Source organism: Oncorhynchus clarkii, chromosome 20 (genome assembly GCF_045791955.1).
Source record: "Oncorhynchus clarkii lewisi isolate Uvic-CL-2024 chromosome 20, UVic_Ocla_1.0, whole genome shotgun sequence".
NCBI classification, from domain to species: Eukaryota; Metazoa; Chordata; class Actinopteri; order Salmoniformes; family Salmonidae; genus Oncorhynchus; species Oncorhynchus clarkii.
The window spans coordinates 81,134,639-81,149,919 of NC_092166.1; the positions used below are offsets into that span (position 1 = coordinate 81,134,639).

Sequence of the window (15,281 nt, forward strand, 5' to 3'; positions counted from 1 at the left end):
GGGAATGACCATCTATAGAATGGGAATGACCATCTATAGCATGGTCATTCCCATTCCCTATAGCATGGGAATGTCATCTATAGCATGGGAGTTTCATCTATAGCATGGGAATGAATGTCATCTACACTACCGTTCAAAAGTTTGACTCCGGGAGTTTCATAGAAAGAGCCATATCTTAGACTGGCCAATAAAAATAAGATTAAGATGGGTAAAAGAACACAGACACTGGACAGAGGAACTCTGCCTAGAAGACCAGCATCCCGGAGTCACCTCTTCACTGTTGACGTTGAGACTGGTGTTTTGCGGGTACAATTTAATGACGCTGCCAGTTGAGGACTTGTGAGGCGTCTGTTTCTCAAACTAGACACACTAATGTATTTGTACTCTTGCTCAGTTGTGCACCGGGGCCTCCCACTCCTCTTTATATTCTGGTTAGAGCCACTTTGCGCTGTTTTGTGAAGGGAGTAGTACACAGCGTTGTACGAGATATTCAGTTTATTGGCAATTTCTCGCATGGACTAGCCTTCCTTTCTCAGAACAAGAATAGACTGACGAGTTTCAGAAGAAAGTTATTTGTTTCTGGCCATTTTGAGACTGTAATCGAACCCACAAATCCTGATGCTCCAGATACTCAACTAGTCTAAAGATGGCCAGTTTTATTGCTTCTTTAACCAGAAAAACAGTTTTCAGCTGTACTAACATAATTACAAAAGGGTTTTCTATTGATGAATTAGCTTTTTAAAATGATAAACTTGGATTAGCTAACAGAAGGTGCCATTGGAACACAGGAGTGATGGTTACTGATAATGGGCCTCTGGACGCCTTTGTAGATATTACATTCAAAATCTGCCGTTTCCAGCTACAATAGTCATTTACCACATTATCAATGTCTACACTGTATTTCTTATCAATTTGATGTTATTATAATTGACAAAAAATTTGCTTTTCTTTCAAAAACAAGGACATTTCTAAGTGACCCCAAACTTTTGAACGGTAGTGTATAGAATGGGAATGTAATCTATAGAATGGACATCTCCATTCAATTCAACGTTCTGGCAGTGGCGGGGAAGAGGCGGGGAAGAGGCGGGGAAGAGGCGGGGAAGAGGCGGGTAAGAGGCGGGTAAGAGGCGGGGATTCGGTGGGGAAGAGGCGGGGATTCAGTAGGGAATTCCAACCATGCTGTGATTCCTGAAAAACCTTTGAACTTCGGGAAAGTTTTAAGAATTTTACAACCGTCTTATGTTCTGTGTTGTCTTTCTCTCTGTCTATCTACAGGGGTCAGGGGGCATCTCCTGCAGCCAAGCAGAAGGCCCAGCAGGTCTCCCAGGGCCTGGATGTTCTCGCGGGGAAAGTGGAGAATGCAGGCCGGAAACTGGAGGCCATGACCAACTCCAAACAGGTCATCGCCAAGAGGATTGACGCTGCTCAGGTGACTCTCTTGATTGCTAGATTTTTTTTGTGGGGGGGGGGGGTTAAAAATTGCACAATGGAAAAAGTATAAATCCCAGAGGATAGTACATTGTCTTCCATGGTCTTGAGCCTGTTGTGTTATGTTGACCCCTAACCCTGTGCCCCTGCAGAACTGGCTGGCAGACCCTAACGGTGGTCCTGAGGGAGAGGAAAACATTAGAGCTCTCCTGTCTGAGGCCAAGAAGATCGCTGACATGTGTGAAGACCCCAAGGAGAGAGATGACATCCTGAGGTCCATCGGAGAGATGGCTGCTCTCACCGCCAAGCTCTCTGAGCTCCGGAGACAGTAAGTCATCCATTTTATATACCCTAGAAAATACAATTGTATTTGTCATGTGCTTTGTAAACAACAGGTGTAGACTAACAGTGAAATGCTTACTTACTGCTTACTTTTCCAACAATGCAGAGTTACAGGTAAAAAATTGAAAAAGTGACACGTGGAATACTGAATAACGAATAACAATAACAAGTGAAAATAACATGGTTATATACAGGAAGTACCAGTACTGAGTCAATATGCAGGGGTACGAGGTAATAACATGGTTATATACATGGAGTACCAGTACTGAGTCAATATGCAGGGGTACCAGGTAGTAACATGGCTATATACAGGGAGTACCAGGTAATAACATGGTTGTATACAGGGAGTACCAGTATTGAGTCAATATGCAGGGGTACCAGGTAATAACATGACTATATACAGGGGTACCAGGTAATAACATGGCTATATACAGGGAGTACCAGGTAATAACATGGCTATATACAGGGAGTACCAGTACTGAGTCAATGTGCAGGGCTACCAGGTAATAACATGGTTATATACAGGGAGTACCAGTACTGAGTTGATGTGCAGGGGTACCAGGTAGTAACATGGCTATATACAGGGAGTACCAGGTAATAACATGGCTATATACAGGGAGTACCAGTACTGAGTCAATGTGCAGGGCTACCAGGTAATAACATGGTTATATACAGGAAGTACCAGTACTGAGTTGATGTGCAGGGGTACCAGGTAATTGAGGTAGCTACACTACATGACCAAAAGTATGTGGACACCTGTTTGTCGAACATCTCATTCCAAAATCATGGGCATTAATATGGAGTTTGTCCACCCTTTGCTGCTATAACAGCCTCTACTCTTCTGGGAAGGCTTTCCACTAGATGTTGGAACATTGCTGCTGGGACTTGCTTCCATTCAGCCACGAGCATTATTGAGGTCGGGCACTGATGTTGGCCAATTAGGCCTGGCTTGCAGTCGGCTTTCCAATTCATCCCAAATGTGTTAAATGGGGTTGAGATCAGGGCCCTGTGCAGGCCAGTCAAGTTTTTCCAAACCGATCTCGACAAACCATTTCTGTATGGACCCTACTTTATGGACAATTTTTGGGGCCTTCCTCTGACACTGCCTTGTATAGAGGTCCTGGATGGCCGGGAGCTTGGCCCCAGGGATCGGCCGTACTCACCACCCTAGCAAAGCATCCAGGGCTTCTTTTTCTGTAAATATCTCAAAAGAAAATCTTTTGACTATCAATTCTCTGATCATTCAACAGGTTTCACCTACCAGCATCCTGCCTAATATCATGGTGAATAGCCTTAGAAGTCCTTTTGAATTGATAGGCCGCTGATAGGCTGGTGATTAAATGCGTAAATTATGGAATGTTTTTCCTGTAATGCGGCCAGTGTCTGAATTAATTTGTCGTTGTACAGAGGAAGTAGAAGCCTTTTTAGAATTTGACAGTTTTCCAGAATGTAATGGGAACCCAGATAAAATCTGAAAGAGCGATTACATAATAATCAAATGTAGCCTTTCTGATTTATTTTACACAGTGATTCCTCAGTTGCTTAATAAAAGCTTGCCAGTCTGGGCCTAAGCCTGTGTTCCTGGCCTTGACCCAAGCATCATCTCTTTTATGAATGACTTCTGATAATTGCGGTGTGTACCAGGCATTAGATCTACCTTTAATCCTCCATTTTATATAAAGGGAGCATGACTATCCACAATAGTATTGAAGACATCTACAAAGAGGCTCCAAGCAGAATCGGGTTCAGCGATAACTAAAATACAATCAAGGTCACTAAAATAAAGAATGTAAAAAAACTAAAACATGATCACTGAAGTTGTTAAAGTTCCTTTTTGTGATGTCATGAGGCTTAGGTTTTTGTATTCTCACATCTCTAACACAAACGCCTTGGAAATGGTCACTATTGTCTTAGGAGAAGATAACAGTAGAAACATATCTCTCTGGTGTATTCGTTAGAATAATGAGAGTGGACTTTGAAGGATCTATAGGGTTGGGCCGTGTAGACTTAGTCACCATCTGGGTTGGGTTTAGATCATTACATCATCATGTCTTTTAGATGGTCTGACTCCTGCATTTCCCGATCATAATTGAGGTTACCCAGGATAATAACTTCTGATTCTTGTAAAAGAAGACCACAAACTAGTTAACTCATCGAGTGCAGAAAGGTTAGCCAAGGGAGGACGGCAGAGACCCTTATAACAGTTATAAATACCCCCCCCCCCCCCCCCCCAGACAAAGGCTTAAAGATTGTAGCTGGGAAATGGATATCATCTAGGAGATATATATATATATATATATATATATATTTTTTTTATAAAAATGGCCACCCCACCACCTACGCTCTACCCTGTCTGTCAGCTCCAGGTTGGGTCCTTGGGCCAATATTGTGCTTTCTGTCTGCTATCTGTCGCCCATGTAATTCCTTAGAGCACCTTTTCAGCAGGGACCCTCAAATCTAATGACAACCTTAAAATCAGTACATTTTAGATCAAAACATTTTTTTAAAGAAACTAATAAATACAATTTTATTTTTCAAATTACCTTTCTGAAAAACGTTTGTATATTGGTCCCATACAATAATTTGTACTCTTAATTTTTTTGTTCCTATTATTTTTGTTAATTTTGTATTTCCCCCTAGTGGGGTCGCGACCCCGACCTTGAATGCCATTGCCTTAGAGGTTAAGTGAATGTTATCACATAATTTTCTTGCTGACCAACACCTACATGCGTCATTCTATTTAATTTAGCTTTCCCTAGACTACCTATAACTACCTATCATGCTTTAGAGAGATACTATGGACATTAGCTTTCCCTAGAATAACTACCTATCATGCTTTAGAGAGAGACTATGGACATTAGCTTTCCCTAGAATAACTACCTATCATGCTTTAGAGAGTGACTATGGACATTAGCTTTCCCTAGAATAACTACCTATCATGCTTTAGAGAGAGACTACGGACTTTTAATTTCCAGTACGTCATTATTGTCTCCCATCACAGGGGTAAAGGTGATACTCCGGAGGCCAGGGCATTGGCGAAGCAGATAGCCACAGCCCTACAGAACCTGCAGTCTAAGACCAGCAAGGCTGTCGCCAACAGCAGGCCTGCCAAGGCTGCTGTCCACCTGGAGGGGAAGATAGAGCAGGCCCAGAGCTGGATGGAGAACCCCACCATGGATGACGGGGGAGTGGGTGAGTCTGAATGTTCTCTTCTCATTCCTTCCTTAACCTTCATCTCTTTCTCTAACTCCCTCCCTCCCTCTTGCTTTCTTCCCCTCCATCTCTCTCTCTCTCTTTCTCCCTCTCCCTCTACAGTGAACATCAGTCCAGACTCTGTGTACATGTCTGCTGTGTTGTTTTTCTCTGTGCGCTACATTCCTATGCTCTCTCCCAACCTCATTATCTCCTTGGCTTGTCGGCTCAGAATCCTGGATATTCTCATCTGTTGTTAACACTTAGACTCTGGGCTGTATTACATAGCCTCCTGGAGAATGTTCAGAGTACACATAATCACAACTAATATAGAATAACATACAACAAATAAGCAACAAGGCTCGAGGGGGTGTGGTATATGGCCAATATATCACGGCTAAGGGCTGTTAGGCACGACGCAACGAGGTGCCTTATTGCTATTATAAACTGATTACCAAAGTAATTAGAGCAGTAAAAATTCATGCTTTGTCATGCCCGTGGTATACAGTCTGATATACCATGTATTTCAGCTAGTCAGCATTCAGGGCTCGAACCACCCAGTTTATGATAAAGAGTGTCATACAGCGACGTAGAGTGTCATACAGCGACGCGGAGTGTCATAGAGCGAGGCGGGGTGTCATAGAGCGAGGCGGGGTGTCATAGAGCGAGGCGGGGTGTCATAGAGCGGCGCGGGGTGTCATAGAGCGGCGCGGGGTGTCATAGAGCGGCGCGGGGTGTCATAGAGCGGCGCGGGGTGTCATAGAGCGGCGCGGGGTGTCATAGAGCGGCGCGGGGTGTCATAGAGCGGCGCGGGGTGTCATAGAGCGGCGCGGGGTGTCATAGAGCGGCGCGGGGTGTCATAGAGCGGCGCGGGGTGTCATAGAGCGGCGCGGGGTGTCATAGAGCGAGGCGGGGTGTCATAGAGCGAGGCGGGGTGTCATAGAGCGGCGCGGGGTGTCATAGAGCGAGGCGGGGTGTCATAGAGCGAGGCGGGGTGTCATAGAGCGGCGCGGGGTGTCATAGAGCGGCGCGGGGTGTCATAGAGCGGCGCGGAGTGTCATAGAGCGAGGCGGGGTGTCATAGAGCGAGGCGGGGAGAATGAAGGATGTGTGGGTGGGTGGTCCTACTACTACTAACCCTCTGGCCCAAATCGGTAGAGACCTACCTATGATCCAAAGCCTTGTTTTCTGTGTGCTGGTGTGTATGTTTCTGCGAGTGTCTGACTGTGTCTCTCCCTAGGCCAGGCAGCTATCCGGGGGCTGGTGGCGGAGGGCCGTCGTCTGGCTAATGCTCTGCCAGGTCCCTACAGACAGGAGCTGGTAGGGAAGTGTGAGCAGGTGGAACAGCTGATGGCCCAGCTAGCCGACCTGGCCGCCAGGGGCGATGGGGAGTCCCCGCAGGCGCGTGCCGTGGCTCAACATCTCCAGGAGAGCCTGAAAGTAAGACTGCTCACATTCACTCTCACCTACAGTCAGTCACACCTACAGGGCTGAGGGAAGCTGAGGGTTGGGATGGGCTGAGGGAAGCTGAGGGTTGGGATGGGCTGAGGGAAGCTGAGGGTTGGGATGGGCTGAGGGAAGCTGAGGGTTGGGATGGGCTGAGGGAAGCTGGGGGTTGGGATGGGCTGAGGGAAGCTGAGGGTTGGGATGGGCTGAGGGAAGCTGAGGGTTGTGATGGGCTGAGGGAAGCTGAGGGTTGGGATGGGCTGAGGGAAGCTGAGGGTTGGGATGGGCTGAGGGAAGCTGAGGGTTGTGATGGGCTGAGGGAAGCTGAGGGTTGGGATGGGCTGAGGGAAGCTGAGGGTTGGGAGGGGATAAGCTGAGGGTTGGGAGGGGATAAGCTGAGGGTTGGGAGGGGATAAGCTGAGGGTTGGGAGGGGCTGAGGGAAGCTGAGGGTTGGGATGGGCTGAGGGAAGCTGAGGGTTGGGAGGGGCTGAGGGAAGCCGAGGGTTGGGAGGGGCTGAGGGAAGCTGAGGGTTGGGAGGGGCTGAGGGAAGCTGAGGGTTGGGAGGGGCTGAGGGAAGCTGAGGGTTGGGAGGGGCTGAGGGAAGCTGAGGGTTGGGAGGGGCTGAGGGAAGCTGAGGGTTGGGAGGGGCTGAGGGAAGCTGAGGGTTGGGAGGGGCTGAGGGAAGCTGAGGGTTGGGAGGGGCTGAGGGAAGCTGAGGGTTGGGAGGGGCTGAGGGAAGCTGAGGGTTGGGAGGGGCTGAGGGTTGGGAGGGGCTGAGGGAAGCTGAGGGTTGGGAGGGGATAAGCTGAGGGAGGGGATAAGCTGAGGGAGGGGATAAGCTGAGGGAGGGGATAAGCTGAGGGAGGGGATAAGCTGAGGGAGGGGATAAGCTGAGGGAGGGGATAAGCTGAGGGAGGGGATAAGCTGAGGGAGGGGATAAGCTGAGGGAGGGGATAAGCTGAGGGAGGGGATAAGCTGAGGGAGGGGATAAGCTGAGGGAGGGGATAAGCTGAGGGAGGGGATAAGCTGAGGGAGGGGATAAGCTGAGGGAGGGGATAAGCTGAGGGAGGGGATAAGCTGAGGGAGGGGATGGGCTGAGGGAGGGGATGGGCTGAGGGAGGGGATGGGCTGAGGGAGGGGATGGGCTGGGCTGGGCTGAGGGTTGGGATGTGGAGTTGGAGACAAGTGGGAGTGTGTGAGAGAGAATGATGGTCAAAAGATAAAAGATAAAATAAATAAATTAAAGTCTAAATAAATCAGAATAAAAGTATATTTGAATGACACTAAGTGGCAGTGTTTTTACAACTAATGCCGTGGGGTGGATCTTGGAAGGTTTGGGTTCATGTTTTTTGGCCTGGTGGTAGATCGGTCAACATGCCCTTCAGCAGGGCATTGACCCTGGATGATTCTGTGTCACTCTGAATGGGAATCTGTTGGATGACTGGTATGATGTAGTTGGATGACTGGTATGATGTAGTTGTTGAATGGGAATCTGTTGGATGACTGGTATGATGTAGTTGTTGAATGGGAATCTGTTGGATGACTGGTATGATGTAGTTGGATGGCTGGTATGATGTAGTTGGATGACTGGTATGATGTAGTTGGATGACTGGTATGATGTAGTTGGATGACTGGTATGATGTAGTTGGATGACTGGTATGATGTAGTTGTTGAATGGGAATCTGTTGGATGACTGGTATGATGTAGTTGTTGAATGGGAATCTGTTGGATGACTGGTATGATGTAGTTGTTGAATGGGAATCTGTTGGATGACTGGTATGATGTAGTTGTTGAATGGGAATCTGTTGGATGACTGGTATGATGTAGTTGTTGAATGGGAATCTGTTGGATGACTGGTATGATGTAGTTGTTGAATGGGAATCTGTTGGATGACTGGTATGATGTAGTTGTTGAGCGGCTTCACTGCAAGTATATCGTATGTTTTGAATATTAGATAAATAAGAACAAATTCTTATTTTTTTTTATTGTTTTTTTATTAACTGACTTGCCTAGTTAAATAAACATTGTAATAGTCAACCAGACTCTGACTGGAGCTCATTCTGACACAGGCATGGTGAAATGCTCCCCCTGCTGTCTGGAGCTCACTCTGACACAGGCATGGTGAAATGCTCCCCCTGCTGTCTGGAGCTCACTCTGACACAGGCATGGTGAAATGCTCACTCTGACACAGACATGGTGAAATGCTCCCCCTGCTGTCTGGAGCTCACTCTGACACAGGCATGGTGAAATGCTCACTCTGACACAGGCATGGTGAAATGCTCACTCTGACACAGGCATGGTGAAATGCTCCCCCTGCTGTCTGGAGCTCACTCTGACACAGGCATGGTGAAATGCTCCCCCTGCTGTCTGGAGCTCACTCTGACACAGGCATGGTGAAATGCTCCCCCTGCTGTCTGGAGCTCACTCTGACACAGGCATGGTGAAATGCTCCCCCTGCTGTCTGGAGACAGCAGCTTCAGTCTAATGCTCTCAAGCCACTAGAACTATGATACCTTAAAGTAGCCCAATACAATGTGTTTAAAAGTTATTCATGAAGAGAGAAAGAGACTTTAAAATCAATGGTTCAACAACAGCTTGTAGAACTGCACCAGTTTTTCATCAACGTAAGACACTTGTTAAAAGAGACCATGAGAGTTTATCGTTAACAGGTAATATTTCTAAAGCTGGTCTTTTGCTAACTAACGTGTGTGTGTGTGTGTGTGTGGTCTTCTCAGAACCTCAAAGGAACGATGCAGGAAGCGATGACACAGGAGGTGTCAGACATCTTTAGCGACACGACCACTCCCATCAAACTGCTGGCTGTGGCCGCCACCGCCCCACCCAATGCCCCCAACAGGGACCAGGTGAGTGATATCTCCCTCCCTCACTCCCTCTGTCTGTCTCCCTGCCTCCATCATGGCTCATTCATTACCTTCTACCTATGAGCAGAGAGGTGTATATAGACCTATATATTATAAAATAGAGTGGGATTATATTCTGGGACATAAGGTGTCTCTAGATAAATCTCTGGCTTTGACTAGCCTGATTTATTGGCAGATTCATATCATCATACACTAAGCAAAAAAATAACATATGGATTGCTCATTGATTAGTTTCCAATCATTTATGTGGTACTTGTCAATCAATAATATTTAGACTACATTTCCTGAGAGAAATGTTACTATAAGTAATCATGTAAGATGATTTTTTTTTTTTTAAACAAACAGTTTGGACCATCTACATAATTGGTCTATATTATATTAAAGGGGTATTTGGCCATTTATTTACTTCCCCAGAGTCAGAGGATCTTGTGGATACCATATTTATGTCTCTGTGTCCAGTATGAATGAAGTTAAGAGGTAGTTTCGTCAGCCAAGCTAAATAGCGTTAGCGCAATGACTGGAAGTCTATGGGTATCTACTAGCAATGCTACTCTGGTAAAGTAGATAATCCCGAAGTATCCCTTTAAGTTTGTATCATTCAGTGATATGTAACTGTTATGTTAGGTGTTTGATGAGAGGGCGGCCAACTTTGAGAACCATGCCAACAAGCTGGCTGCCACGGCAGAAAAGGCTGCCGCTGTAGGAACCGCTAACAAGAGCACTGTGGAGGGGATCCAAGCTGCCGTCAAATCTACAAGAGATATTACACCACAGGTGAGTGAGGGCATGAGAGTGAGAATCTCAAAGTGTCAATTGGTCAGGAGGATGATGGAATGATGTCCCCAGCTCATGGGAACGTTCTGTTCTAGGTGGTCTCTGCTGCCCGAATCATGCTGAGAAACCCAGGCAACCAGGCTGCGTTGGAACACTTTGAGACCATGAACAACCAGTGGATTGACAACGTGGAGAAAATGACAGGTAGTGTCAGACCATCTATCAGTTTATTATTTATCACGATAAAGTGGGCGTTGTGTGAACATGTAAATGTGTTCACTTCCTTATTAGCACTAAGAATGATGTCTCCTCTGTCTCTAGGTTTGGTGGACGAGGCTATAGACACCAAGTCTCTGTTGGATGCCTCTGAGGAGGCCATTAAGAAAGACCTGGAGAAATGTCGCGCTGCCATGGCTAACCACCAGCCCCAGATGTTAGTGGTAGGGGCCACCAGCATCGCCCGTCGGGCCAACCGGATCCTCCTGGTAGCCAAACGGGAGGTATAGATATGTTTTATTTACACATACAATCAATCACATGTATTTTTACAAAGCCCTTTTTACATCGGCAGTTATCACAAAGAGCTTTACAGATACCCAGTCTGAAACCACAGAGCTTTACAGATACCCAGTCTGAAACCACAGAGCTTTACAGATACCCAGTCTGAAACCACAAAGAGCTTTACAGATACCCAGTCTGAAACCACAAAGAGCTTTACAGATACCCAGTCTGAAACCACAGAGCTTTACAGATACCCAGTCTGAAACCACAGAGCTTTACAGATACCCAGTCTGAAACCACAGAGCTTTACAGATACCCAGTCTGAAACCACAGAGATTTACAGATACCCAGCCTGAAACCGCAACGAGCTTTACAGATACCCAGCCTGAAATCACAGAGCTTTACAGATACCCAGCCTGAAACCACAAAGAGCTTTACAGATACCCAGCCTGAAACCGCAAAGAGCTTTACAGATACCCAGCCTGAAACCGCAAAGAGCTTTACAGATACCCAGCCTGAAACCGCAAAGAGTTTTACAGATACCCAGCCTGAAACCGCAAAGAGCTTTACAGATACCCAGCCTGAAACCGCAAAGAGCTTTACAGATACCCAGCCTGAAACCGCAAAGAGCTTTACAGATACCCAGCCTGAAACCGCAAAGAGCTTTACAGATACCCAGCATGAAACCGCAAAAGAGCTTTACAGATACCCAGCCTGAAACCGCAAAGAGCTTTACAGATACCCAGCCTGAAACCGCAAAGAGCTTTACAGATACCCAGCATGAAACCGCAAAAGAGCTTTACAGATACCCAGCATGAAACCGCAAAGAGCTTTACAGATACCCAGCCTGAAACCGCAAAGAGCTTTACAGATACCCAGCCTGAAACCGCAAAGAGCAAGTAATGCAGTGGCAGAAGCATACAAACCGTGATGGTGCCTTTTTAGCAGTTTACAATACTGACACCTGAATTACAAAGAACAAGTACATGATTTAAAAAGAGAAACATTAATAGAAGTGTCTCCATAGGTGGAGAACTCTGAGGATCCTAGATTCAGGGAGATAGTGAAGGCTGCGTCTGATGAGCTGAGCCGGACCATATCTCCCATGGTGATGAACGCCAAGGCTGTGGCTGGGAACATTACTGATCCAAGTATGTTTCAAGGCAGTTTCCTTACATTTAGGATATGTTTTGATCGTTGTACTGTATACTCTGCTGTAATAGCTATCCATCTATAACTATCTAGCATGACGTAATAAAAAATATGAAGCCTCATTCTGTCAATTTTGGGGATCTTTGATAGTCCAAAGTTAAGGTTCAGTCAATGGTGTTATGGTTTACGGGTCTGTGAATGTTTTACTGCTGCTACACCAGCAGCTTTTGGGGCCTTTGTCTAGTCTCCTATTCATAAGGCCTAACGATCTGATTCTTCCTCTGTGGTGTCCAGGTCTGCAGAAGGGCTTCCTGGATTCAGGCCATAGGATCCTGGGGGCCGTTGCCAAGGTGAGAGATGCGTTCCAGCCACAGGAACCAGACTTCCCCCCACCACCACCTGATCTGGACCAGCTGCACGTAAGTCAATCAATCAAAATAATTTATAAAACTTGTTTCAGCAGTCTAGCTTTACAGTCCTAGACTGTCAACACCAGGGTTTTGTTCAGTGGGGTAACAATGTGGTTTCAGAAAGTTCTGATATATTTAGTTTTTTTTTTTTTAGAACAGAAATGATCTGCCATAGAGAATTAACACTTCTGTCTGCAACATGCCAGGTCAGCGACGAGCCCGCCCCACCAAAACCACCTCTCCCCGAGGGTGAGGTTCCTCCCCCCAGACCCCCTCCCCCAGAGGAGAAGGACGAGGACTTCCCAGAGCAAGAGGTGGGAGAGATGGTGAGCGAGCCCATGATGATGGCCGCCAGACAGCTCCACGAGGAGGCCCGCAAGTGGTCCAGCAAGGTGAGATACAAGCACTTACACGTTCAGGTTTAATGTTAAGTTAAGGTTATTGCCAATACAGAACATTGGAATTTCTCTGCGACCAGAAAGCAACAGTAGAGCTGCTCAGAGTTGCCATTATTCAGTGCCATCAAGGAAATGTGACATGTAACATACTGTGTTGTAACATACTGTGTTGTAACATACTGTGTTGTAACATACTGTGTTGTAACATACTGTGTTGTAACATACTGTGTTGTAACATACTGTGTTGTAACATACTGTGTTGTAACATACTGTGTTGTAACATACTGTGTTGTAACATACTGTGTTGTAACATACTGTGTTGTAACATACTGTGTTGTAACATACTGTGTTGTAACATACTGTGTTGTAACATACTGTGTTGTAACATACTGTGTTGTCAGACGTCCGATTTCATGCTTTTCTTGTTTGTGATCTCTTTCAGGGTAACGACATCATCGGTGCAGCCAAGAGAATGGCCCTGCTCATGGCTGAGATGTCCCGTCTGGTGCGCGGTGCCGGTGGGAACAAACGTGCCCTCATTCAGTGTGCCAAAGACATCGCAAAAGCCTCAGACGAGGTCACAAAGTTGGCCAAGGAGGTGGCCAAGCAGTGCACAGACAAACGCATCCGGACCAACCTGCTCCAGGTCAGTTGACTGGCTGATCCCTGGTCATGTCTTCTTAAAAAAATACAACTATGATGTCTCCAATGCAATACATGTGCTTTTATCTGGACCAGTCTTCTGCCAAATTCCTCCTTGTTTCCTCAATTCCTCTCAAAGCTCATTGGAGGAGGAGGTCCAAGGGAGGGACCTAAGGATCTTCTCCTCCAATGCAGTTTGAGAAGAATTGAGCAAGCAAGGATGGAGGAAGCAAGGATTTGACAACCGCTAGAAACATTTTCAGACTGCTTTCGTCAGGGTTTCCTTGTGCAGCAGCGGCTGCTCTGGCATGTTCAGAGACAAAGGACAACCTTATATTCATGTAGGACTAAAGCTAGAATTTCTCATTTCCTGCATGTCCTTGTGATTTGAATTAGGGTCGATCGTTTGAATTAGGGTCGATCGTTTGAATTAGGGTCGATCGTTTGAATTAGGGTCGATCGTTTGAATTAGGGTCGATCGTTTGAATTCAAATGGATCTTGTTGAGACCTGTGTAAAATGCATTTTAAATCAACTTGAACTTGGAAGAACTTCTCTGTGTTCCAGGTGTGTGAGCGCATCCCTACCATCAGCACACAGCTGAAGATCCTCTCCACAGTCAAGGCCACCATGTTGGGTCGTACCAACATCAGCGAGGAGGAGTCCGAGCAGGTCAGTACACTGGACATCGCTGGATAACACTCATCAACCAAAGTTACCTTTTTGCTTTGTAATTACATCGTAATGAGGTTGAGTGGTTTCTGTTATTAAACAAGTGGAATAAGGAACAGTCCCTATTCCACTTTAATAACGGGGAAAAAACTCAACTTGAAAAGCAATTTGCTAAAGTAGTAATTAACAGTAATGTTACTAGTGTAGTACAGTTTTACACAAGAACAGCTTAATGATCAATTTGACCATTTTATCTTCCTCCTCTCCCAGGCCACAGAGATGTTGGTTCACAATGCCCAGAACCTGATGCAGTCTGTGAAGGAGACGGTTAGAGAGGCCGAGGCTGCCTCCATCAAGATCCGGACGGATGCCGGTTTCACCCTGCACTGGATCCGAAAGACCCCCTGGTACCAGTAAGAAGAGACGGGCCCGACTGTTTGTTAATTTTGCGTTCCGCAAATGCCACTCTATTCCCTATGTAGTGCACTACTTCTGACCAGGATCCGTACGTCTCTGGCTAAAGGTGGTGCAGTATACTGTGTGAGGAATGTGGTGCCATTGGGGACACAGTTATTCTGTTCCTCTGCCCAAAGCCTGGTCAGAAGAAGAAAACAGCCAGACTCTCTGAGCAGTAGATTTAATGAACACATACATACTAATTCCAAGCTACAATGAGTGAAAACGGCCACTTTTAAAAAGCCTGCCTGGTTAGGGTGAAAACCTTGCGTTAATACTGAAAACACTATTTATCAGTCGATGTCAATCTTATACGTGTCTGTAAACAGTGACAGTTTTGTTCAAATATAAAGTAGAGGACTATCCAATGCAACTACATGGTTCAGAATGATTCTTACTTGCAATTTTTTTTTCTAATTGTATGTGAAAAAAAATATTAAAAAAAATATATATATATAAAAAGAAAAAAAAGAAATGAAATGTGTTTTAAGATCTTATATATGAAATCCCAGGTATATATTTTTTGGATTAGAGGTTAAAGGTGTACTAGTCTCAGTTAAACAATGGTGAGAAGAGGGCCTTGAAGTTAAAATTTGAATATTAAGATTTTTTTTTCCTTGGAAGGCCTTTTTTTTATTTTTAAATATCTTTATACTGGTTCTTAATTTCACTATCTGCCACGTGTAGTCGTTCACCTTCGCTAGGACAAAGCACATCTGCTCCAACTCAATGGGAGTGAGTTCAAGAATATCATAATACTCAGTTCTACACAAATATAATAGACTATTCAGTGGTATTACACTATGTTATAGAAACTAAAAAAAGAAACACTGTTCCTTGTTCTACATTTTTATTAAATGGTGTGATGGTTTTTGGTAGCTATTTTTTTTTTTTTAATTTTGTCAGTACTGCCAAAGAGTTTATTCCAGCCTGGTCCCAGATCTGTTTGTTGTCTTTGCATCTACTTCATTGTGCCATGACAATGA

At 45.6% G+C, this 15,281-nt stretch overlaps 1 protein-coding gene across 1 annotated transcript in view; it reads left to right on the forward strand.

The window, feature by feature from the left end:
* LOC139376980 (vinculin-like) overlaps positions 1-14,668 on the forward strand; it is a 53,602-nt gene extending 38,934 nt beyond the window's left edge. The window contains exons 9-22 of the mRNA XM_071120012.1: positions 1,276-1,429; positions 1,581-1,756; positions 4,772-4,962; positions 6,202-6,401; positions 9,145-9,273; positions 9,916-10,065; positions 10,161-10,269; positions 10,387-10,565; positions 11,594-11,717; positions 12,013-12,137; positions 12,335-12,520; positions 12,969-13,172; positions 13,735-13,839; positions 14,110-14,668. Coding sequence (XP_070976113.1) covers positions 1,276-1,429; positions 1,581-1,756; positions 4,772-4,962; positions 6,202-6,401; positions 9,145-9,273; positions 9,916-10,065; positions 10,161-10,269; positions 10,387-10,565; positions 11,594-11,717; positions 12,013-12,137; positions 12,335-12,520; positions 12,969-13,172; positions 13,735-13,839; positions 14,110-14,256 — 2,179 coding nt within the window. The 3' untranslated portion in view covers positions 14,257-14,668. The remainder of the gene's footprint in view (positions 1-1,275; positions 1,430-1,580; positions 1,757-4,771; positions 4,963-6,201; positions 6,402-9,144; positions 9,274-9,915; positions 10,066-10,160; positions 10,270-10,386; positions 10,566-11,593; positions 11,718-12,012; positions 12,138-12,334; positions 12,521-12,968; positions 13,173-13,734; positions 13,840-14,109) is intronic.
* Positions 14,669-15,281: the final 613 nt, after the last annotated feature.